This window comes from Cyrtonyx montezumae, unplaced genomic scaffold, assembly GCF_038088225.1.
Source record: "Cyrtonyx montezumae isolate F1298 unplaced genomic scaffold, pur_monq_1.0 scaffold_33, whole genome shotgun sequence".
In the NCBI taxonomy this organism is placed as follows: domain Eukaryota; kingdom Metazoa; phylum Chordata; class Aves; order Galliformes; family Odontophoridae; genus Cyrtonyx; species Cyrtonyx montezumae.
Window position 1 is genome coordinate 1894323 of NW_027072038.1, and position 24641 is coordinate 1918963.

Sequence of the window (24641 nt, forward strand, 5' to 3'; positions counted from 1 at the left end):
TCCTTCTCCTCCCTCTTCCCCAAAAACCTACAGGCCAAAGCTTCAGGCTCTCAGCTATCACTCTCCTGTCTGTCAGCCAGCAGTGCCCACCTGCAAGGTACAGCACAGTCATCACCCTACACACTGAGAAACAAATCAGACCTTAAATATCCCCACCAAGATTCAGTCCAGCTCTCCGGGAGCTGCACCACAGAACACGATACTCCATTTGTGTGTGAACCTTACAGTAAGAAAGTCTGATTTTTTGGGGGTCATTTGTTACAGCTCTGCTCCTGAAATGCTATCCCTTCTCAGGGGAAGAGAGGGACAGAGGTACACGACTGATCTGTGCCTGGTAAAAACAGACTGCTCGTGTCAGATGAGCCCAAGCTTTGGCACAAACGTGGCATGCAGAGCTGCCAGTCTCCGATGCCAGGCACCACATCCATCCCAGTTTCACCAGGTGCTGCTGAAAGCCCAGCCCTCTGAATTGGTTCTGCTCCAAACTGGGAGGAAAAGACCCAAAGTGTTTATGTTTTCCTTCCAAATAAATTGGCCTTGTATCAAAGCCCTTTGCTCGTTTCTGCATGAGAGGGAGCGGTAGCAGTGGATTCCTAGCATAACACTACAGACCACTTGGTGATACGCTCACTGGGCATGCAGCACATTCCAGCTATGCACGTTGATAGCTCGAGGGGAATCTGAGAAGTCAGAGGAATGTGACATTTGTGCTCATTATCATTTTTTTTTTCCTATGGTTTATTTTTCTAGTAGCCGGATAAATTATTGTGACCCATTGGAAAATTGTGCAAGTCATCCCCCCTGTATAATTATTTTGCGAGCAATACTGTTGAAACAAGGCTAAAGAAATTACAGGCATTACAGCAAATTAAAATCCTAACTGCATTTCCAGCTGTCTGGAACGAGCTCTTTGTTTTACACAACAGTTTCATCAGTGTTTCGGAGTCTGTAATTTTTTGGAGTGCTGAACAACATCTTGTTATTCACCATTTCTCTCCAGGAATTAGCAATCATGACCCTGAGAGATTTAAGGTTTTAGTGAGAGGTTCACTCAAACCCAACGTTTCAGGTGCTTTAAAACTCTTTCCTCTCCTGTCAGCTCTAAAATAAGAACGTTTTCCTTCCCTGTTATATAGTCATTTTTTTATTTATCATATGTAGCTTTTTTTTCTGGTAGACCAACTGTTCACACTCAGTGCTCTACGCTTCCCAAAGGCCCATGAACTGGTTTTGAGACCAAACGAAGGTAAAGACAATGGCTTATCACACAGGGAAATCACATGGATGGGTGGAGTAATCAGCTAGCAACTAAAGATGGGTGGTCCCAGGGCCCCAGACTTGGGTTGAAGGGTCTTAGGACCCATTCAGACTCTCTGTACAAATGAAATTAAAGCAGGCCACGAGCTTACTGTTCCCTCCCCCAGGTTTGCAGCAGTTGGTGAAAGCCAGGCTGTGGGTTGGTCATCTCTGTCAAGCAAACCCTGGGTTTGAATGTGGCCTTCTCCCTAGAGCACAGTGCTGGCCCAGCAGAGCCCACGGCCTCCAAGCACAGAGCAGTGCTCCAACACTGAACAAACAGCTTCCAGGTCTGGGTGCTAACCATCCAAACAGGGCCAACGAGAAAGATTTAAGACAGGAGATGGAAGTGCAGTGAATTCTGGAAGGCCTGGCTGCTGGCAGGGAGCAAGCTCTCCTCATCTCCCAAGTCATGGACCTGTTGACTGGGCTGCACTGCCTCCAGAGGCCTCGCTGTAAAGAGCTGCTTAAACTAAGACAGAAAGCCTTCCTGCTGCCTCTAGAGATGATCTTAACCCTGAATTATGAGGCAGCATGGCCCAGAGGCAATAAAGCAAGGCTATGATAGATGCCTATAGAATACCCCAGACAGAACAGACACAAATAGATTTGATTACCCTTATCTTTGCCTACAGAACAATATATTGCAATTTGATGTGGAATAATTACATTCCTTTCTTTATCCTCTGGAAAGTTAAGACCACCAAACAATAAAAAATAGCTTGTCATTCTTTGTTAATTATTTCCATGAAGATTAATGCAGGATCTTTCTATAGAGTGACAGAAAGGATGACTGTGTTTTAAACCCATTTGGATCCAGTCACTGGCTGAACACTCCCACCTATCTTCATTGAACCCAACCATCCTCTATGTTCATTTGTATTTTCAGCCTCAGGCTAAGGAAAATGAAGCAATAAGATTTCTAGCCTATAAAATAATTTATATAATTTCAAGATCTTATCTGTTCGATTACTGTTTCTTTCCACTACATTCACATCGCATGAAAGTAGTGTCCAGTAACACAGGTCTGAAAATACTAAGCCAAATTTGGTTGCAGAATTTCAGAAGGCCTTCAGCATTTCAACTCCTACCTGATTTTAATGCAGTGTTCCCTTCAATGCCATTTCCTGCAATAGTCCTTTTATTTTAATATATTTGATCATACCATAAATGCATTCCTACTAATTGCACTGAAGCAAAGCCAGCTTTACCTGCTGAGAATCTAACCACTGATTCAAGCTACAGATGCAGTCAGCAGGAAAACCATTAAAGCTAAAACACTCTTACTATAAAGTGCCAATCCATAGCAAGACTAATAAAAAACTGCACTTACCAAATGCACACAGTCCCTCTCAGCACAACCCACTGGCATCAGCGTTACACAAAGGAACCAAGAAACAACTCCAGCGTTGCACTATCCCATTATTTCACACCTTCACAGTTTACATTCTGTGACAGTCCTTAGAACCAAAAGGATGTGCATTTACAAAAATGGGATCAATATTCCACGTAGCTCTCCGATTTTTTGCCACATTACACTTGCAGATTTTAATACGTTGTACCCCTCAATCACACAGGACTTCATCTTTTTAGAATGAATATATTACCTGTTTACATTTGCATCTGTTAGGATATCAACACATCAAATTAGCCCTGAAAATGCCCCAAATTGCAAAACCTTGGGCTTCCCAAGGTACACGGCCTTTACTCCTAAGTTGCTCCACTGCCAGACTAAGATGACTAATTAACCACGGAGGATGAGCAGGAACATAACCACATTTAAATCAAGCCATAGGCATTGGTGGAGGCAAACTTTCACTTGAGCTGATGAGAAGAGGCATGGAGCACCGCTCACTTCTAATTAAAGGTTGATATGTAGAACTTCTGAACATCAGGGCCTACCTTGGTGATCTCACAGTAAACTGCTGCTTTTTGCACACATAAGCATGGCTGGATGGAGCCCTTAGGTTACCAGAGTAGGAAAACCCAGAGAAGGGTCTGATGTGGGGAGGATAAGACCCCAGCAATGCTCCTGGTAGTATTTCACATTCCTGACAGCAGGTGAAACCAGGGAACAAACCCACATTACAAATTCCAGGCCAACTCCCACCCTGTATATCCAAACCACATCACTAGAGGAAATCAAGAGGTCCATCTTAGAAGAAGGGACAGCTCTTTAAACCCACTGGGGCACTACTCACAGAAACTCTATCCCAGTTTGCTACTGGAAATTTACCAGTTTGCTGGTTGGTGCTTCATTCATTGCAGCTCTTCCAGGCTATGCATAGGAGCCAGCATTGTCAGAGGATGAACGCAGCGAGTATTTCATGGCTCAGATATGAATAAAGCTTGCTTAAATCTATTTATGGAGGGGAAAAAAAAAATTGTGCACGGTCAGCTTGAGCCATGTGGCTTAAACAGCTTTTGCCTCAGGAAAAGGATGGGTTTGTTACGCTATGACACATACAAAGAGTGAGAAAGTAGCTTCAGGAGTCCTAAAAGATTGGGAGGAGTTCAGTAGGTTTCTTAAGAGAACACCACATTCCTGCTAAAGTCCTGGCACATTTTCCTGAGGCAAAAATTGCCCTCGTAGCCAAAGGCCTTCATCGAAATTGGTATTGAAATACAGCTCCCATGGGTCACTCGGAGCCTCTCCTCCCCTGGGAGGAGGAGTAGGAGTGCATTGCTGAGTTTCCCCTGGAAGAAACCTGCAGGGAATCGATCCCTGTAGGCGGAGGCTCATTGATGTTCTTTTGCTTACAATCGCGTTTCTGTTCCCGTGAGCTGCATTCACAAGCTGGGTGGGGCACTTTGCTACCGTTGTGCTGGGGAAACAAAAAAAGTCAGTCTCTATCGCCAAATGGGAAGGCAGGGCGGGGAAAGGGAGGGTGTTTGTGTGTGCAGGGGCTCCTTTCTTCTTCTGCCCTCCTCCCTGTGCACATACACACACACCTGCAGAGAGCACAGGGATAACATTAAAGGTCTGGCAGGAAGGCTGTAGTAGAGATGCTGCTTCTTGGGGGAAGACATTGACTGCTACATGCATGCAAGTGACAAAAGCAGGGAACTGCAGGGTGGAGATGATATATCCCTCCTGCAGCCTCCTGCATGTGCAAGCTGCATCTCTGTATCAGACAACACACATGTATATATATAAATGTAAGTGCACCCACCTTGTCATTCAGGTTCTGCAGCGCCTCCTTCCCAGTGGCACTCCTGATCTCCACCTTTCTTCCGAAATCAACAGATGGTTCCCCTCCCTTCCCACTCTGCCTGGAATAGACGGACTGAGCATCCGGACCCAAGTGGGCAACATCCTTCTGCTTTGCCACCACTTTGTTAGATCCGCGGCCCACCGACAGGGAGTCAAAGTCGATAGTCTTGTTCTCCAGGGAGCCTTCCACTGGGCAGAACATGCCACAGAATTTCTGCCGGGGCTTCGGACTGCCCGAGCCCAGGTTTTTGAAGAAGGCTGGCACTTCTTCTTCCTCACCTTGCCGGCCAGACTGTTTCTTCTCAGCCATGGCTTGTGTGATCTCCCTGCTAAGGGGAAATAACAAGAGCGGTAACCAGGAGGATCCTTCACACACACACACACACACACAAGCAAAAAGAGGAGGAAAAAAAAAAACACAAAAGCTCGCTCAGGGTCCTAGAGACACAGCAGCATCAATTGCAAAGGGCTGTGCCTGGCAGATCCCCTGCCCCCATCGATGCAATATAGTCTGTGCCTCGCTCTGTTTTCTTTGATGCAGTGCAAAGTTGAGGGAAGGTTGGGGCAGATCCTGCTGCAATCGAGGGAGGAGGGTTCAAGTTCCCAGCATCCAGATGGGGAGGGAGGGAGAAGGAGAGAGGGGGAAAAAAAAAAAAAAGAAGAAGAAGAAAAAAAATCCTCACTCTGCAGCAGAAACTGGGGACTGATCCGGAAGTGATGCGAGTGGTGAATTGGCAAATGGACTCGATCAGGTTGGAGCAACAGCCCCCATCGATGCTCGCCGCCTCCTCCAGCTCTCTGCTACCGCTCCACGTTGCGGAGGGGCTGGCGGAGCCCGAGCACCCCCCACACCTCCGGAGGCGTGTACCCCACGCGGGGGAGAAAGGATCTCTTCCTTCCTCCCACCACCCTCTCTCCTACCTCCCCCAGCACCGCAATGGTGGAGTCGGGGAGTGCTCCGGGAGTCCTATTGTTCCTCACTTTTCTCAAGGCACAGCAGCCGGAGGGCGGGGAGCGGCGGAGATCGCGGCTGGGCTCCTGGGGCCGGAGGGAGGCTGAGCGGCTGATTCATCTCGCTGGGGTTTGGGGCATCGTTGGTGCCGGGCCTCGGGTGGTACCCATTCGGGGGGGGGGGGGGAAAGGGGCTGATGGATAGCGCTGGAGAGAGAAGAAGAGACAGATGGGAGAGGGGTGTGGGAACGGAGAGAGGGGAGAAAATGAGCCGTTCACCACTACTTACCTCGCGAAAGGAAAATTAGTGACCTAGCAAAGTCAATTAAGCCTGGGCAACGCCAGGAGCCCCCCAGTCCTTCCCCGGGGAGCGGGGGGGGGGGGGCGCCCGCAGCCGTGCGGACCAACGGAGCTGTCCGTTCAGCACCACCCGCGCCCGGGGCTCGGCCGCCTCCTGCTGCTGCACCCAGCGGGATCGTTCCCGTCGGGTTTGTCGCTAAATACACGGCCCCAACGGGTACCGACGCGGAGGGAGAGCTGTCCTTGTCGTTTGTAGGTTCTGAGAGGCAGGGTGAGGTGGGTGATTTGGGTTGGGGATGTATATTTTATATATATTTTATCGCAAAGGTAAAGCGGTGGAGAAAGACATTGGTGTTCGCTTGGCTGTGTGCACCTGATTCGTGTTTTTTGGGTCCCCAAGGCTAAACCGTGTGCAGTATCACTCTGAACCAAGCCCAATTGCCAAGCTATGTACTACTATGCATTATTCATTGATATGCATCTTTGCACATGCACATTAAATGATAATTTAGAGGCATCTGTGTCCGAATGGTTACCAAACACCTTAGCAAGACTCAGACCAAAAAACCCATCAAAAACAATAAATAAATAATAATAAAAATATATATCTCAGAGCTCTCTCTCCCTGCGAGCAATACCCAAAATCAATGCATTTTTACCAGTATGTGCAGAGTGAGGGGGAGAAGAAAAAGAATCACCCAAGGTCACATCCAACTCAAGCCCTGTAATAAATGCACGACACAATGCATTAAGACTCCAGACTAAAATGAAAGAAAGAAGCCTGCAGCTTGGTCCTGAAGGATGATGGTGATGTGCTCTGGTAACTAATGAAGGAGGGAGGAGGCCTACGATAGACGCCCTTGGGGGGAAAAGCTCCAGCCCTTCCCCTTCTGGGACCCGGACAGAAGACCAGCCAGGGTTGTGGTCACAAGGATCGCAGGTGCTTTGCTGGGAACTGGAGGCCAACATATGGTCTCTCAGGTACCCTGAAGTCCTGTATTATTTAAGGTTTATAAATATTAATGGTCATAGCATTGCTGATCAGGCAGTCCACAGAAGCAGCAGAGTGCTGACAGGCTCCAGCTAGCTGAAAGCCTTGAAGCGATTGCGTTGACACGTTCTGCAGTGGCTTTCAGGGAGAGCCTTAAATCGAGCTCATTCATCACTTGGCATATCCTTGGAAGATGCTCAGATGGCCCCTTGTGAGAGGATGGCAAGAGAAAGATCTGTGAGAAAAAAATAAATAAAAAATACAGCCTGGAGGATGGGAAGCGGCTGAGACAAGAATCAAATCCTGCAGATGAGTCTGCAGCATCTCATGAAGGAGATCAGAAAGGATGGTGGGATTACCATGAGGCATCCCCCTTGACTACATCCTTCTCACTGGCTACTTCACTGAGAAGTGATGTGCAAACAACACTCGGTATCTTTATGGTCCTTTCATGGACGTTGAAAAGTCATGGGGTAACTTTTAAAAGTTTCTACTCTGGCATGTGAAACACAAGTAACAAATCTTGAGATTACTACTTCTCTTACAAAAGGAATGCTATCCTGAGTAAGACCTCTCAGCACAGAGATAACCAAACTTTCCTGAAACATCACCAGGATCTGATAACCTGTGTGTTTAGTAATCCATAGAATCATAGAAGTGACTCTGAAATGGACACTGGTCCTCATCTGAATTTCATAAACCCAGCATCAATAAGAACTCTATAGGTAACTGCAGACTCAGTCCCATCAACAGCACTGAAGAAACACAGACCAGCTCATAAATATAAGCCTGAGATAAGAATGAGGCTGACCTGAGTTACACCAGTAACCTTCAGTCTCCATGCAATAGATTTTGTGTTCCAAGCATGCAGTGAATATTAACTGGTAGTGTCAATATCGGAGCACTGTAGGTATGTAGAGAAGAATAAATAACTTCAACAATTATTTGCAGATAAACTATTGGGTGATACATGAAAAGAATATAGATCTTCAGTTAATATTATCCACACATGCTATAACAGAGATGGGAATTGAATGTTACCACAACATTGGCTTTTCTCAATATCAAAACACTCTGGACAAGTGAAGTGATGAATAGAGGGCTTGCACAACTTAACCCAAACCACAGAGGAAAGCAGAGGCAGGACCAGCTTGAATTAAGATTCTTTTATGTTAGCGCACAGAAGTTTTAAGTGACACAAGTACTCACTACTTTAAGCACAGCAGTAGCACTCAAAAGAAGACAACTCCTGCCTGAAGATTACAGCTGAGTTTACAAGGACAAGAAAAAAAGACCATGTGAAGAGCACGAGGACTTCACAAAGATCCCTTTGCTAAAGGGAAAAAAAAAGAAAAAAGAAAAATTGATACAGAGGAAAAAGTGTGAGCACAAAGACATGAAGTAGGCAGCCCCTGTGTCAAGCAAGAGGAAAAACTAGGCCTCTTCCCTTACATACTCATGTTCCCACTCTGCTACCATAGTCCAACATCTGTGGCCTACCCAGACAAATCCGGGAGCACGGGGCTCCTTTGCCAACCTGCACTGCATCAATGGCTCCAGTGATTTCTGATCTCTAGTTCCATCTGGCCCAGACATGTCTACTTGTTGTGTATCAAATGATGAATGATGCTTTATTAAATTTCATTGCTGTTGTTACATGTGCAGGGCTAAGCTGAATAATGAAACTGGATTTGAAATGGAAGCAATGCAATGTAGCTTGATGCTGACTTATTTATCTACTATTGCCTTGGGTGAGGCAACTGCTGCAAAAATAAACTTCAGATACTAAGGCAGCAGTCAGAAATTACAGCAGTATATTCTGCCATTAAATTGACATTATTAAATTAATGACAGCAACCACTTCCAAACTGGGGCTCCTTCCTACTGCAGATAATTATTAGTATTTCCACTGGGTGCGAGATTTCTCATGCAAAACAAAATCCCATGGAAATAGATTCTTGCAGAGGCAGAACTCCACAAAGTCAAAGCCTTGCCAGGGAAAACTGCTGCTATCCATAGAAGGGAAGCAGGTGTATGTGCCGAACCATGGACCTACACTGAGTGAAGCACAGGTGACACGCTCAGGATCAAGCTCTAGTAAAGAACTAGACACCTTGATTTCAATGCCAACCCTTCCATTAAGTCTAATTGGGTCATAACTTAAGAATATAGCTTTGTTCTCAGAATTAAATCAAGTTGATGTGGTGTTTTCAGCTGGGTCCAGTGAAAGAGAAGGGACTCCATAGTGGAGTTAGCTGACTGCTTTTACTGCACGTAGAGGAAAACCATGATGACTGGAAGCACGGGGCTAAAAGCACAGCTTCATTGACCACTCCTCTTACAAACCAGGAAGTGATTTTGCAAGAAAAAGCTTACAAAATGACAAAGCCCTTGAAAATACCAACCTGTGGCATGTGCCACAGCAGTAGCCTGAGAACTTCCCTGTCTGACCACCAGCTGGGATAGCCATCTTTCCTCCCTCTGGTTGGTGCACTACCTACTGCTGATCCCTGCATCTAACTCTGGAATTTTCCTCTTCTAAGGTTTGGGCTCACCACAAGAGGTAGCAGTGATTAACTGGATATTCTTGGAACATCACAAATCAACCCAAATCTTTACATGCTTGACTGGGTTGGAATTGTTCTGGCATAACACAAAAACTGAAAGACCAAGTTGTGCACAGAGGAATCATTAACCAAGTTCCCTTTGGGATATGATAATTGCTGGAGTGGTTGACAGCTTCTCTTGGCATTGAGCACTCAAAGATGAGACAGTATTTCAAAGACACTGAGGACCAGTAGAAAATCTTCTGATAAATGAGTAAAGTCCATTCAAATGCTGAAACAAAGCTCATTTATTTCCATGTCCCTTTTTTTATTTCTGCTCATCCTATGCCTCTGTTTTGCTTTATGGTTTTGTCCTCAGCAACCTCAACTAATGTAAATCAGCCTGGGTGAGTTTCTGCCAATCAAGGTTTGTTGCCAGTGGGTTTTAGTCCCTGAAAACAGATGGTTTGAAAGCCACATTGTGCCACCGTGCCCACAGCCAACAGTACAAATATTTAGCCAATTAGAAGGGGATTTTCCAAAGGCACAAATGGAAATTAGGTATACAACTCCCATCGACTTCCAAGGAGAGCAGAGAGCCTTACTTCCTCCAAATTCTCTCCTCACTAATTCCGTCTAAAATAAACGCACACAAAGGGCACCAGACTGCTCTGAAGTCAGACATTTTCAGCTGTTCTCAAGATGAAAATCCTGGGCAACAGCAGTAGGAATCATTCTGCTCAGCGTATAAGACAAAGATCCACCAAAACTGCTGATTTCATTAAGGTCCATAAATGTCCTATGACCATTTTGAAGCCCTAACAATAGATTGGCATGGATTGATTACAGCTGAGTATTGAAGCATCTTTCTTTCAGACAATGTCATTAAGAGAACTCACCCGTCTGACCACAAAAAGGCATCATTAAATATTAACATTTCCTCTGAACACCTCTCTAAGAATATGACAGCTCCTGGTGTACTGTCATTAAAATCTGTATGGGACTGAACAGGAAAGAAGAATTGATTGCTGAAGTGGGAGTTATTTAAAATTTTGCCATCGTGTTCTCAAAAAGACCCAGAGTGGACCACAGCGATCTCTACCACTGCACCACTGCTTGAAATAGAGACCTTCCAAATCAGGGGGCTCCTATCAAGGTGGGAAGAAGAACAGGTGAACATTACTGTTTATCCTGTCAGTGAGACTACTCTCCCTCCCCCCAGATAAGATCTTCCTTATTGAAAGCATGCCAGAGCCACGATCCACATGGCTTCACACACCTTCTAAGCACTGTGTTAATAAATAATGATGACAACAATATAACAGGAAGGGTCCTAAAGCATTTCATGCTCTATGAATGATTCACTCGTTTGACTTTGAGCACTGCAGCTCTCTGATTTGCTTTAATTCAGGACACATAAATGAAAATAAAAATCAGTAATAAAGCAGACACAAGAAACAGCCCATACTTGGGATAAACAAATGCTATTTAAGATGAAGCTTTGCTTCAAAGCTGCGAAGTGAAGCTTCAGCTTCCCTTTCTGTTTCATCCTTGCCCTTTCAGCATCTCTAGAATTGCTCTCTCCCATCCCTGCTATTTCATAACAATTCATGTAGTACTTCCCAGCAAACAGAAATGCCTCCCCATTTATTACGATGGAAATATTTAACCCCACAAAATATCTTGGAGTGTTATCTGTGATGTTGCAATCACAATATACAACGATGGGCTCTGAAAAGGAAAGACTTAGGCTCTGAAACCAGTTTTCTGTACTCATGGGCAGTGACATAATCAACATTTGGACCAGAATTGTGCTTAGAATACTCACCACAAGCACTGAAACCCGTGTTGGTCCATCTCTGCACTGCTCAGTTTCTTCATTTTGCTGACACAGCTTGAAAACCTTGCCAGGCCTTCCTGCTCAGCAGGAGAGAGCTCAGTCACTTCTGAAGACGCCTTCAGCTAAGCACTCATACGAGGCACCGAAAACCATTTGTCATTTTTGAAAATCTCATTACATTTTAAATAGACAGGACAGACAAAGGCAGCATTATTAGCCTCACTGTACACATGGGAAATGAGGCATGGAAATTCAAATGGCCCACCTCAAACCACAGAGGAAGCCTGTCACGTGGAGCTGGTCCAGGTTCTCCTTCGCCTGCAGTCAGCCCAATTTGGGGATGTTTCTAAGCACCACCACTGCTCTGTTTACTCTGCAGTTTTCAGCCCTTCTTCAGGCAGAATAAGAAACAAAGTCCAGGAGTAACAACAGTAGTACGAAGGAAGACTAAAACCAGTAACAGCAAAGGAAAAAACAGATCTCTCTTTGTGCTGCTCTGTAGAACCCATTAGGTCTGGGGGCTTTGCTGCTGCTGCTGCTAACATGAGCTGATGTCCTCACGTTGCACTTATTAAATAAATCTAATCTTATTAAACTTCATTACAAGCTTTTATTTCATAAATCTGTATGCCTCTCAGGCTGCCCAGAGAATTAACTCCTGCAGGGTTGACGCCTTCACTCCCCTTGGCCTTGCAGGAGGCACTCCTGACAAAACCACCATCCCTACTCATTACACTACTCACTTTCAAGGAGTGGAACGGACTCAGAGAGCCCTGCAGGCATTACAGGTGGGGAAATGCCCTGGATGCAGCTCAGAACTGCAATCCCCAGCAAGCAGCAATGGGCTCCCTTGGGTTACGGGAGGGAAAAGACAGCAAGGAGTTTGCTTTGGCAAGGGGCTGGTGGAGGACACTTGCACCTTGCTGCCATCTGTGGCACGCTTGTCAGAGGGCTGCCAGCTGCTGCTTTGGGAAGGAACAGCCATGTGTCACCAGCACAGGGAGACCCCTCATCCATCCCTGCCAGGATAGCCCTGTGCAGCAATGGGCACGAGCCAGTGGCACACATCACTTTCCCTGGGCAGGATAAAGGCACGCAGGGTGACTGCCCCACTCAGTCCTCTTCTAAACAGCGAGGAAGGAGGAGAGCATGTTGGAACATAAAATTTAAACATCCAGATACATTTGGTACTGGTGCCTCCAAAAAAACCCAGCGTACAAGAGGTACACCCTCAGATATGGGTGGCATACGTCCAGTCAAAATCTTTTACATACAAAAGATTTGCTTCAAATCATCCAAAGACCTTCTTGTAATATACAGCACATGACTAAATCACAGAGAAGCAGTGCTAAGAGGTCAGGCCCTGCATGACTTTCTGCACAAAAAAGCCTTTCCTCCCCCGTCGTATTCTGGTATTGCGCTTTGGCGACCCGAGGTCAGCATGAAACAATTTGTTAAACAAACTTCAGTGAATCAAAGTAAAACATGACAGACTGACCTGCCTATCATCCGACACGAAACATCCCACTCGGGGGCTGAGCAGAGCTGTGCACTCAAATCCAGGGAAATGTTTGCAGAGAAAGACATTCTGATTTCAAAACGATGAAACGTGTTGGTTCCCCTCACCCCGAGTACCTATATCTATAGGTATCTATAAAAAAAAAGAAGGAAAAGGAAAGAAATTCTCTCTCCAGCAACTTGATGAAGTGTTTAAATCCATTTTAAGGATAGGCTCAATAGATGGGGTGGATACACAGGCGTTTGGATGATGAATACTCACAAGGGCTTTGCACTCCCTGCTGCACATGTGCAATGCCAAATCCCAGGCCTCTTTAGCTGAGCTGGTGTTTGGAAGGCACATGCATTTCAGGAATGCCCCCGGGATCCCCATAGTGCTACCACCATCCCACTGCAAGCAGGAGAACATTTCCAAGCAGTGAGCATTTGTTAATGTGCCAGCAACCCCAGTTCCTGAGCTCCTTGCACTGTTCAAGATGCTTTCATTCCGTGGGAGCCATTTGTTAAAGTGCAGCAGTGATATTGACCCTCTGCTCACAACTGGTTAAAGAACAGACTCACTCGTGCTTGGTGCTGTTTTCCATGGTAGCAGCAAATCCCATAGGGAGAGTGTGCTGGCAGAAGGAAAAGAGCTGCATTGTGTCGGGAGAGGGGATGCCTGGATCGTGATAAAGCAAGACAAAGTCAGCCTTCAGAGCCCAGTACTGGTAGCTGCTAAACCCCACTGGCTCTCATCCTTCCAACCAAAAAAAACCCAACAAAAAAGCCTCCCACTACACACTAACACTTCCTAAAAACACCCAGCACTTTCTCCCCTAAAAACTCAGATCTTTGCCTGTAGAAAACTGCTCGCTCCAAATTACCCCTCCCAGTGTACAGTGGACATATGGCGTGGTGTTGAATGCACAGAGACAAAAGAAAGAAAACAGATTCACAAAGGAACCACAGCTAAAAGGCACCATCCACTCACGGGTTAAAAAGAAAAGCAAGCCTCGAGGATGTTGGAAGCAGCAGGGTATCAGCTGGAGGCTGCACGGAGGCTTTTCCCACTGCCATTCATAACAAAATCAGGAGGCAGAAAGTTACTATAGCAATGGCCACAGAATGCAGAACGGGCACTCTTCAGAGGGTAGAAAGAGCTCTTAAAGAAATGCAGGGGTCTGTTTCTCTTCCATCCTTCAGGGCTGCCAAACACAGATCAGCTCCAGCTCACCCCTCTCTATGTGAAGCTCACTGTACCTCACTGAATTTTAACCTCAACACCTTAACAAAATGACAAAAGATGTCTATCCACCCAACTACTCTCCAGGTACCGAAGTAGCCAGAAAGTAACCCGTGGCTGCACAATAAAAAGGCTGTGCTCACTTTATGTGAGCAAAAGCACTGGGCAGTAACAACTGCTGCGTCTGCAGACCCCTCCTTCCATTGTTGCCTTTGCTCAGATCCGTTTGGCCCCTTCCAAGCTAGAAGTCTGAAGGTGGATGGCTGTGATCACGCAGGCCAGCAGTGGGACAAGTGCCCTGCATGGGATTCTGCAGCTTAGATGCTGAGTATCAGAGTCAAGTCTTGTCGTGAGGTTACCTGCAGAGCTGGATGCAGTGACTGACTTAACTCCTACAATGGGATACAGTGCAGCTAAGGCTCCAGCAGCGTGTGAGACCCGTCTGTGGCTCATCTGAAACACACACAATACTGCTGTGTAAAGCACCAGGGATCAAAGTTTCCATTCGTGCTTAACCAAAACCAAGCTCGTCTCTCAGCAGATCTAATTGTGCAGACAAACTCAGAAGTGCCCGAGGGGACACCAGATCAGAAGGACCAACTGGGGCAGAGAACAGCCCCTGCAAACACAAGGAACCACATAACCGAGATTCAGAGGCACCCATACATCCTCTCCCCGTAGCACAGATCAATCTCTACAAGACTAAAATCACAGCATAATTAAAGACCAGGAGAGATGCAGAGTGTGTTGCAGGGATACCAAGGGGAGAGCATCAGCCAAAGAATATTACACCACGACTGTAAATTAAAGCAGCCATCATAGATGCTTAGCCCAAAAGCCTTTAGCAGATGATCAGAGAACAAAAGTAGCTTAAAACAGTCCCTTGGATCACAACTCCCATTTATCCCTATGTCAAATCGAGCAATTAAAACCAGACCTGCAGGATCTTTTCCCTTCAGAGAAGGCTTCAAGCTGAGTCTGCACTCAGCTGCAGTCTGAATTGTGCCACAAACTGACAGCACAGATGAGACCAAACTGTGGCCACTCTGTTCTGCATCAGACCTTCCCTTGCCATCTGCATTTTCAGTTCTCCATCAGCTGTAACAGCCTCTTCAACCACTCACAGGGCAACGATACAAAAACCATCGACGAACGTTCATCCCGAGGTGGGATGGGCTTTAATTCAGTCAGCTCCATGGCAGGCCCCTCTGACTGCTTTCTTTGCCCAGAAGATCTCACCTCACCTCCTCCAATTCCTAATGCTGACCAGCTCTCTGCACAAAACAGGGGTCTGTAGCATGCAGTTATTTCAAAAGAGGCCCCGTTGCCTTGGTTACCAATCATCAAGCCTAGGCCTTTGCAAGCTCAGTCAGAGCCTTCCTTTTGCTTGCCTTCCTCCTGTTCTCTTAACACTGGAAGATTTCTGCAAAGCAGAATGCTGGATCTAAATAAAAGGATCAATACAGAGGGAAACGCCCTAGGATGTGCGTCATGCATCAGGTCTCGTATAAATCACAAGGTTGGTGAGAAATAACAAAAACAGCAGCAGAATTATACAACATTATTAGCTTACCAACAGTGCTACCGTAGCAATATAGAACGACACGATCTCCTGACTTGGAAGGGATACACTGTGAAAGGAGGCTTCACAGGAAAATACACTCAGCCTGCATCCTGAGGAGCTGGCACTGTCAATTAGCAGCAGTGGTGAGACAACTCAACCAGAGCAGTGCTGGTGCTGGGTACGCATGAAGTCCTAAGCAGCCCCTGAAAGTCCAGGAAGGGCAAAGGAGGAAAGAAACCTTGTCACACGCGTTTTACAGAAGCAGGATGGAGGCTCAGAGGCAGGGTTTCTAAGGAGTGCGGTGGATGGGGGATCTGCAAAGCTTGGGGTTGAGTGTGGGACAAAGATAGGGAAAGGTGAAGCTGCAGCCATCCAATGCAGACCCTTCTCACACACTTGGATGCTCGATGCAACCTGTCCCCCCTTACCTGAGACCCACACGATCCCCACCATCACCTTCTGTATGTGTTTATTCGGCACGTGCACTCAAAGCAGCTTGGATTTAGAATGCTGAATGCTCACCAAAGCACAGACCAGAACTTCCTCGAGGCAATTAAGTGAATATCTGCTTCAGATAAACAGATGCATTAATAAACACCCCCCAGAAATGACCCCCTCGATCCATCAGGACCCTCAAGAAGAAAACAAAGCCAAACCCAGTGAAAATAGCACTTACTGCTTCTATTAACTTCCCTCCTCTTCCTAGAAACTAGCTATCTTCACAGTTAAAAATAACATCAGACTTCCTTTCTGAGCACTGGCTGGCAGGATTGATTCAGAGCCCACTAAAATGTTAATGCATGCTGAGAAAGTCCACATTCTTCTGCATGGAGAGGCCTGAGTTGGTTAATCCCAGTTCTGGAAAGGACAAGCCACACTTTCAGTGCTGTATATCAATGTGACTGCACTGAACAATCATTCTTATCTCTGTTTATGGCATTTCAAATTGTCACATCAAGTGCAAACGATATGAAAACTTGAAATACATAAGATATCGTGCAGCTCTCATGCCCTACCCTATGCTGAATGGAAAAGGCCACCTCTAGCTCTTTATCATCTTTCAGTGCTGCAAGCTTAATTAGATCTTCCAGACTGAAACAATCTACCCTACATACAGGAGTGCCAGAAAGGAGAAAAAGGAAAAGGATGAGGAATTTTAATTGCACTGTAATCCTTTCAGATTGGTTTCTTGCTGCATTTTCAGGGACCTAACAGACTAGTACCAAGCAAAATTCAACACGGACCTTTAAAAAGAAAACACATTAAAATGAATGTGATCTGCAAGACCCATAGATGGTATTAATCTCCAGGCAGTGGGACACGCTGCAGTTTAATGCAAGGAAGTAATGTAAATGAAACCATTTGTCACTGCTAACTGAATGGAAAAAAGGAAACGGCCAATTTGTTGGCTGACTTTGCCTCCATCCTGATGGCTGCATCCATCCTTCCTGCTGCTCTGTACCTCACCACCAAAGGCACGGTCCGAGCTGTCAGCAGTTCTTACACGACTGCTCAGGCTGTCACCAAATGCTTCATTCTATAGATCATATATCTTGATGAGAGGTCTATAAATAGGCACCATTTCCTACCCGTTACTGCGCTGGATCCATCACAATGGCAGAATTACCTTTCAGCAATGCATTAAGTCATCGACTACAGAGTGCTAATGTCTGAGGCCAAGGGAAGTGGCCCACTGAGCCACCCCACACAGCAAAACAAGCATTTTCATTATGAGTTTCGTTACTGTGGTCCCAAATTCTGGAAGATATTCAGTGTTGACAACAGGCTGCCAACCCAGTTTCTGCCGGTAGGCAGATCCTCGCTGTACCTGTTCAGACCAATGGGGTCCTGACAGCAAAGGCTTATTCCAAGAGCTACAAACACAGGTGGAGCAGTTCAGCTGCTTTTCCAGACTGCAGGATGCGATGACTTGGGACTTCAAAGGGGTTTTGTGTGTACACGAGGGTGTTTTGAAGGCCTCGGGAAAAATCAGATTGCGTGTGCTCGTTGTGCTTGTCCCTGATTGCCCTTTTTAATGAGTTTTCAGTGCACTGAACCCTACTTAATACATTGCTTAATAAAATGAAAATAATTAATCAATTATCCAAGGGGCCCCCAGTTTATGGCCACTCTTACGTACTTATCCCATTAGACAGAGCCTGCTCCCCAGCATCACAGATCATCCCATTTTGACAACTGGCCCCCTGGATACAAAGAGGGACTTTTCTTCTCCAGGGCAGCAGCAGGACAAGTGGCATAACATATCTGCCAGCCATGCCTTGCTCCTTACGCAGACACTTGCCCTCTTCCGAGCACCACACTGCTGCCCACTGTCCCTTTCCACGCTGCCCTCGAGTGGGCTCTACTGCTCAGAAGTCCTGCACTGGGTCACACCTCAGCAGTGTTATGTCTACACTCGGTCACAAAGGTTAGACTTCTACCACAGGTGAACTCTGCTGGGCTGTCAGTGCTGCTATCAGTTTGGTACTCATGGTTTTGTTGTAGTTGTTTGTGTTCCAGTTGTGAAGTTCAGATCTATTGTATCTTCCTGCTGTCAGACTGAGCCTGCTCCAATCTCCTCCTCCCTTAAAGTAGGAAGGGAAAGAGGGGAAGAGATGACACAGAAGTAATTGACTCAGGCTGGACGGGGCTCTGAGCACCTGATCTAGCTGTAGATGCCCATGCTCACTGCAGGGGAATTGGACTAAACGGCCTTTGAAGGTCCCTTCCAACTCAAAAGATTCTCTGACTCTATGACCCATCTCAAATCACACACCAAATTAGCCATGGAAACAACCTCAATGGACAGCTTTAACCACCAGTGATAGGTTTTCCCCATAATGTGCATCCTGTAGTCAAGCATCTCAGGCCAATGACAAGACAGCATTTGTTTCAATACTTATAACTGCTACTGCTGCTGCTCCTCCAGGCATCTGTTGGCTATTCCTACCTGGATATTTTTTTCAGACCATCTCTTGCACCAGTCATGACTTCTCCTCCCAGTTTAGGCCACTGAAGCTTGCAAACTTCTTGACCATCCCCTCCTTAACTCCGTCGTCCTTCTCCTTGTGACATCACACCAGTAAACTGCTTGGAAAACATCCTGAAAAAGGAACTACTGTAAATGGCCACACTTTGGCTTCTCACTCCCCAGAGCAAAGTGGCTTCCTATACCTTAGAACTACCCAAAGGAACTGGTGCTCTGGCAGGAGCTGGCATCTGTGAGGAAAGGATTTCCCTCTACCTTATGGATAATGTTGTTTCACTGCTAGAGAAAAATATAAATAGTTCCAAGCAATCCTTTCAAAGCACCCAGGGCTTTTACATTCCTCACAACACGTTTCCAAAACACTCTGGGAAAGTGGGGTTACAATCCTTTACTGACCTGCAGGGTACATCTGAATTGCCTGCTCTTTTTCTGGATGTAAGCAGGGAAATCTAAACGTGGTATAACCACCACACTGTCAGGTTTCCTCTTTTGTGGGAGGGCAAGACAGCACCTGTATGGCCATCTAACCTTCAAACGTGTGAGGTGTGCAGAATAACCTTTGGGTAGAGATGTGAAAGGAAACAGAAGAGACTTAAAGGTCTGACTTCCACTGGGCAGGAGGAGCCCTCATTTAGGCTAAGATCATCACAGAACTTCAGACCATTACGTTTCATTCAGCCATGCCTGGATACATCTGAATACACCCGGGTCAGGCTGCCAGAACAATTCATCCAGTCTGTGACTCACTCCGTCGCCCTCCTTCCCTGTGCTCAGACACAGGCAAAGGAGAGGCTCCCAGCCACAGAAGTCCTTCTTTCAGCTCATCCCTGCCATGGGAAGCACCGAAAACCTGCAGTTCTCAGTAATTCTGTGGGATTCCTTGGCCCTGAATAAACGCATAAGCAACAATAAATTCAGCAGTGTCAGACACAAGTCTGATCAAGGAGCACGTCACAGAAAGAGCAGGCTAGTGCAAACAGACCCACGTACCAGCATGGGTGGATCCACTGTGACAACTCAGAAAATATCGGGTCTGACAGCCAGGCTGCAGTGCTGGAGGCAGCAAGGTCCTGCCACAGAGTTTGTTTTTCTTGTGATTCCTCCATCAGGGAAGTCAGACAGCTGATCCTGGAAATAAGAGCTGGGAGCAGCCCAGCACTCAACACCATGGTCATGAACATCTCTTCTGAAGGTGCTGATGTTAAAAGGGAGGGTGCAGAACAGAAACCCACTGGCCAGACACCCAACCTAACTGGAAAAAAAAAAACAAAAAACCCTCAAGTGTTTACAGCAAGGATTTCAAAAGGGCTCAGCAACTTCAGACATCTCACAGAGGCACAGACTATTAGTGTGCCTGCCTCCAGCAAACTGTGCATCGAACTCCCTGGCACACAGACAGGGAAACAGAAAGAAGAGCATCAGGGAGAGAAGATTTTATTATTCCCTCCCCTTCAGCCGTCAGAGCCTGAAAGAGGCAGAAGGATGCCACTAAGGTGGCCTCAGCTGCAAGGAGATGTAAAGCCCAGGAGATGCTCTTGATTGGTGGCAGGAGTCTGCACCGCTTTGCTAATACCAAAAGCACAGAGAAGCACGTGTGCTGGAAATGCACACGGACTAGTTTTGCAACAACCCTCCGAAGAAGAGCTTAACTTCTTTAAGCAAACCCAGAGTACCCCAGAATCACTAGCTATGGCATAAAAGCCTCCAATCCATAGGAATCTCTCCCTTCATTTTCCTGTAAAGGTCTCGGAAAATTACATTTCCTGGAAGGGAAATGTTTTTATCAGACAACCAGACAGTGAAAAAACAGCCTAGAGCAAGATGAGGGCGTTCAGTGACAAAGAAAGGTACACGATACTGCACAGCTGCAAGTGCCTGTGAAAGCACAAAGCACTTGGATCTAGGGAACTCTGCATCCTTCTTGGAAGAACAATGCCCTACAAAACCTTGTGGCATCCCACTCCATATCCCTGAGACATTTAGAGATATGGACAGATAGCAAAAATAATACAGCCTTGCACGTAGAACAGAAGGCTGTGCAGTTTGCTGAGCTTGAATGCTTCACAGGAGCATCTTTGGGCTGAAGCATGCTCCTTACCTACCCAGCTGGTAACTTACCCACACTGAGGATGTGTTATCACACCTTTTTTTCCTTACTTGCATGACCAGATCCGTTGGAGTGGGCACAGATTTTGCTCATTTTAGTCCCCTTCATCTTGGGCCAAACCTCCTCGCACTTATCCTCAAAGTGAAGCACCATCTAATAAGTGCACTGAGCACTTCTTGCCTTGGAGAAGCATCCCCCACGCTCCAGTGCAAGCCTGCATGCTTCCTCTCAAACCTTCAAAGTGACAGTGCAGTACCTCCACAGTTGGCAGAAAACGTGCTACCAGTTTTCCCGACATTAAATGCGACCTAAACAACTTTTCAGAAACACCTCAAAATTGAAACCTGCTCTAATTACAAACCAGATATTGGGTTTTCTCCTCGTGCCACAAAGGACCAACACACACCCAAAGTTCACATGAAACCTCAGTTTCCATTGACTCAGTGATTTTTGGTAAAAAATCAAGCTGCGACATGAAGCAAGGGTGGTTTTCTAAGGAAGTTATTGCTTATAAAGGAAGGATGCAGGAGTTCTTGCTTAATCAAGCTGCTGAATGGTTAATTATCCCTCAGAATACACATGGGATGGGGTGAAATGATTACGAGGCACTGTGTTGCTAGGGAGTAGAGGTTTTAGGAACAAAAGGCAAACGGGTGCTCGGGGCAAGGAATCACCATCCCTCTCTTTGCATTGTGAGCATCTGCAGCACGGTATTAGAGCTGGTTAATAATGAACTGCAGAGCTTGGCACCTGCTAGACTAATTGCAGCACAGCACGTCTGAGTGCTGCGTGGAGAGCATCTGGAGACAGAACTGAGCTCAGTGCAGCATTTTAAGAGCTCACAGGAAGAAGTGTGCTCGGCTCTGAGTGCCAGACCACGACCAAACCTCTGCTCCAGGGCGAGGAATGCAGATTGCTTTAACAAGAAGACAGAAGGAATAGATGTCTACTGTGACTCCAGTGCTCCATCTCTCACCCTGAAGTCTGCTGAGGCCAGTGGGAAAACTCACCCCAGCTTTTCTCTATGCTGTGTGGCCACGGCAACTCAGAATCGCTTGGGAGGTCACAGTGCTGGAGAAGAGTTGGTTTGGTCTCATGAGAGCTCTGAGAGAGGTTCAGGTCTGAACAGAGACCTGGCGTGAGGCCTGGGCAGCACCCACGTCCCACAAAAGGAGGTCTGTATACGGGGAACTTGACTCACATCACTTATCAGTGCTGCTGCTGAATTAAACCTGATTGTATTTCATACGTTCTTCAGAAAATAAGGCTCTGCTTGAAATCTGTAACTCTCAGTAAAGATTAGGCATAGCAAAACTTGGGTTACTGAAACTCTAAACCCAGCCTGCCTGCCTTTTAGCCTGTTTCTGGTTCTCGAAACCAGAGGGAGAGAAACACTTCTTTCAACAGCTCCAAGAACCCCAGACAACCTCCATCACTTCTCCAGAATCCTTGCAGGAACTTTCCCCACCATCTTTGTCTGCCACAGCCTTTCCCAGCAGCTCAGGTGTGTGACCCAGCTCCAGCACACAGATCTGTCACACCAATGTCAGACAGCACTACAGCATCACCAGCCCTGGAGAGCAGGTCTTACAGCGAGCACAGCCCCACGTGGCACAGCTCATCCAAGCTGCTGCTTCACAGGCAGAGGTGATAAAACAGAATCTATTCAGCCAGTCTGTAGAAGCTTAACCTTAAGGCATTAAAACTGATTTCAGCAGAAGGAAAGAGCAGCTGATGATCAAATTTAAACACGTTTCTATAGATGAAACCACTGATGCCAGCGCAGTACATCCAAACCTTAATCAAGCCTCAAAGTCAAAAGAAGATATTCAGTGGTGCACTGGAGAAGAGCCTTTAGGTGGTTTAAACTGCTCTATCCAACCAATATTCTAATTGCTCTGCCTAACCTCTAGAGATTATCATTAAGTTTCTGGCTCACTGCCCCACTGTGTGTGACAAAAGCATTTCAGGCTTACCAATGAGGTTTTCAACACTCCCCACAGGAGGTCTGAGAGGACCACTGGATTCTGTGAGAACAATGCAGGTTTCATTGCTGATAAGAATGGCAGGGGGAGAAAAAAAAAGCATACAACAGGCTCTGTGCATGCACTGAAAGAGAAAGGATCTTAGCTTGACAGCATTAGTCAACCCATTTCACATCACCAACATTCTAATGCACAAACGTGGCTATCAGCTTGAGTTGCACTGCATGAGTTTGCCACAATTCCCCACTTTGGCTCACCTAAATACCTCAATATCCACAGACACTGAACAGAGCCCCACTGCTCTTCAGCAAGGGTTTTTTATTGTTTTGTTTCTGCAGTGACGAAAGCAGATTTTCAGTTCTGGAACCTTATGGGAGAGTGCACGTGACACAAACCACACAGTCTGATCAAAATGAACACCACACTATTGCACTGTATGTGAAATACTCACATATATTATGCTGCTGAAAACAGAAGAGTGTCCTTACTTACTGCACATGCTACCACGTGAGCCCAGCTTAAGATTAAACAGCATATGGACAGCAAAAACAACTCACCAAAAATCACTCAAGTTCCACGCAGATTTGAGTCTCAGAGGAATATCCTTCCATAGGAATATAAATTTAGTAACCACTTAATGGCTAAATCTGTCCTCATAAGCAAAGACACAGATGCCACAATCTATTTCCAAAAGTAATCCAGTGAGAACAGGTTGGAGAGCACAGATCAGCATATCATTTACTGACACTGAACACATCTACACTGGTTAAGATCCTGGAAAGAGTATCGCTGGTGGTTGAGATCTTTACACAGAAGGATTATAGAAATCCTCTGCTTTTAAATGAAGCCATTAACACTTTTCTACAGATTAACATTTCCATTTCACAGATGAGGATCAAGTCACAAAGACTTTCCTACAGTCATTACGAGGTCAGGGGCATAGAGGGAGCTGTCCCTTTAAGTTCTCATCCTGGAAAGAAAAACACAAATCACATTTCTGAGCCCAGTCACAGAGTAACAGCAACTCCTTAGCACTTGGAGAACGAACTCCAAGCAAACCACACAAAATCTGGACAAAACCAGTGAGAAAAGGCGAATATTTAAGCAAACTGGTAAGAAAGAGCTGGAAAGCGACGTGGTACAACTCGTGCTGATTTGGCCTTCCATGGGTGTGTCATTGTACACACATCAGCACGCTCAACTAGGTGTGCCCAGCAGGGACACCATACGAGCACTCTGGGGCAGCAAAGAGCCCTTCCTGTGTTTGCTCCAGCTTCACCAAACCCGAGTGAGAGAGTTAGGAAACGGACTAGAAGGGAAATCTCTCCTGCTGTGCTTTTTTTGTGACACAATGCTTTCAGCAGCTCTGAGCCCGAGCCACGCGTCCATCAACGTAAAACGTAAGCCCTTCTAGCAGCTCTGCTCACTCTTGTGCAGAAATATGAAAATCTAATTCCCTCCTCTACTAATTTACATCAGCCTCGCTCCTAAGCGGAACGGAAACGATTTATAAACGACTCCTGCTTTTGCAGGAGGAAATGGAAGTTGGCACAATGCGCTCGGCCTCATGCACACTGCTGCCCCAACCCGAGCTGAGTGCTGCTGGGTGACATCACTTGTCATGCCACCGTGCCACCAGCCAATTGGGGAGGCTTCTCACACAGCCCTGCGCTCTCACCTAGCTGGGAAGCCTATAGGAAAAAGCTGCAGCACCGGGAAAGGACCCCCTCTGCTGCCGATGTTTATCTGGCCACACCTCCTCCTTTCCATTTCCCACTCCAGCGGGCACACACAGCAGAGGCAGAACAACCACACTGCTGCAAAAAATCCACTTTATGCTTTTGGCAGCAGTTCAGATGCAGAGTTACTTCTTGTTCTGGAGATTTATGGTTTTTGAGCAGCAGTGGCAGTGAATGATGCTTCCTTTTCTAAGTCGTTGATTTTAACTCGTTGTTATCACGCTGCACTGCTGCCAGTCCTCATATTTCAGTCCAAATGTAAGAAAAGCAACTCACATCCAGCCAGAGCCAGCCCAGCCACGGCTGTAAACCCATGGACAGGCAGTAGTGAATTATGTTCTGACTTTCCCTTTCTGCAATCTGTTGATTTGGCCACTCA

General features: G+C 46.3%; 1 protein-coding gene across 1 annotated transcript in view; it reads right to left on the reverse strand.

The window, feature by feature from the left end:
• The window catches only part of DPYSL2 (dihydropyrimidinase like 2), a 40735-nt gene extending 35900 nt beyond the window's left edge, over positions 1–4835 (reverse strand). Inside the window, exon 1 of the mRNA XM_065745150.1 lies at positions 4470–4835. Within this exon, the coding sequence (XP_065601222.1) occupies positions 4470–4820 (351 nt within the window). The 5' untranslated portion in view covers positions 4821–4835. The remainder of the gene's footprint in view (positions 1–4469) is intronic.
• Between the last annotated feature and the right edge of the window lie 19806 nt (positions 4836–24641).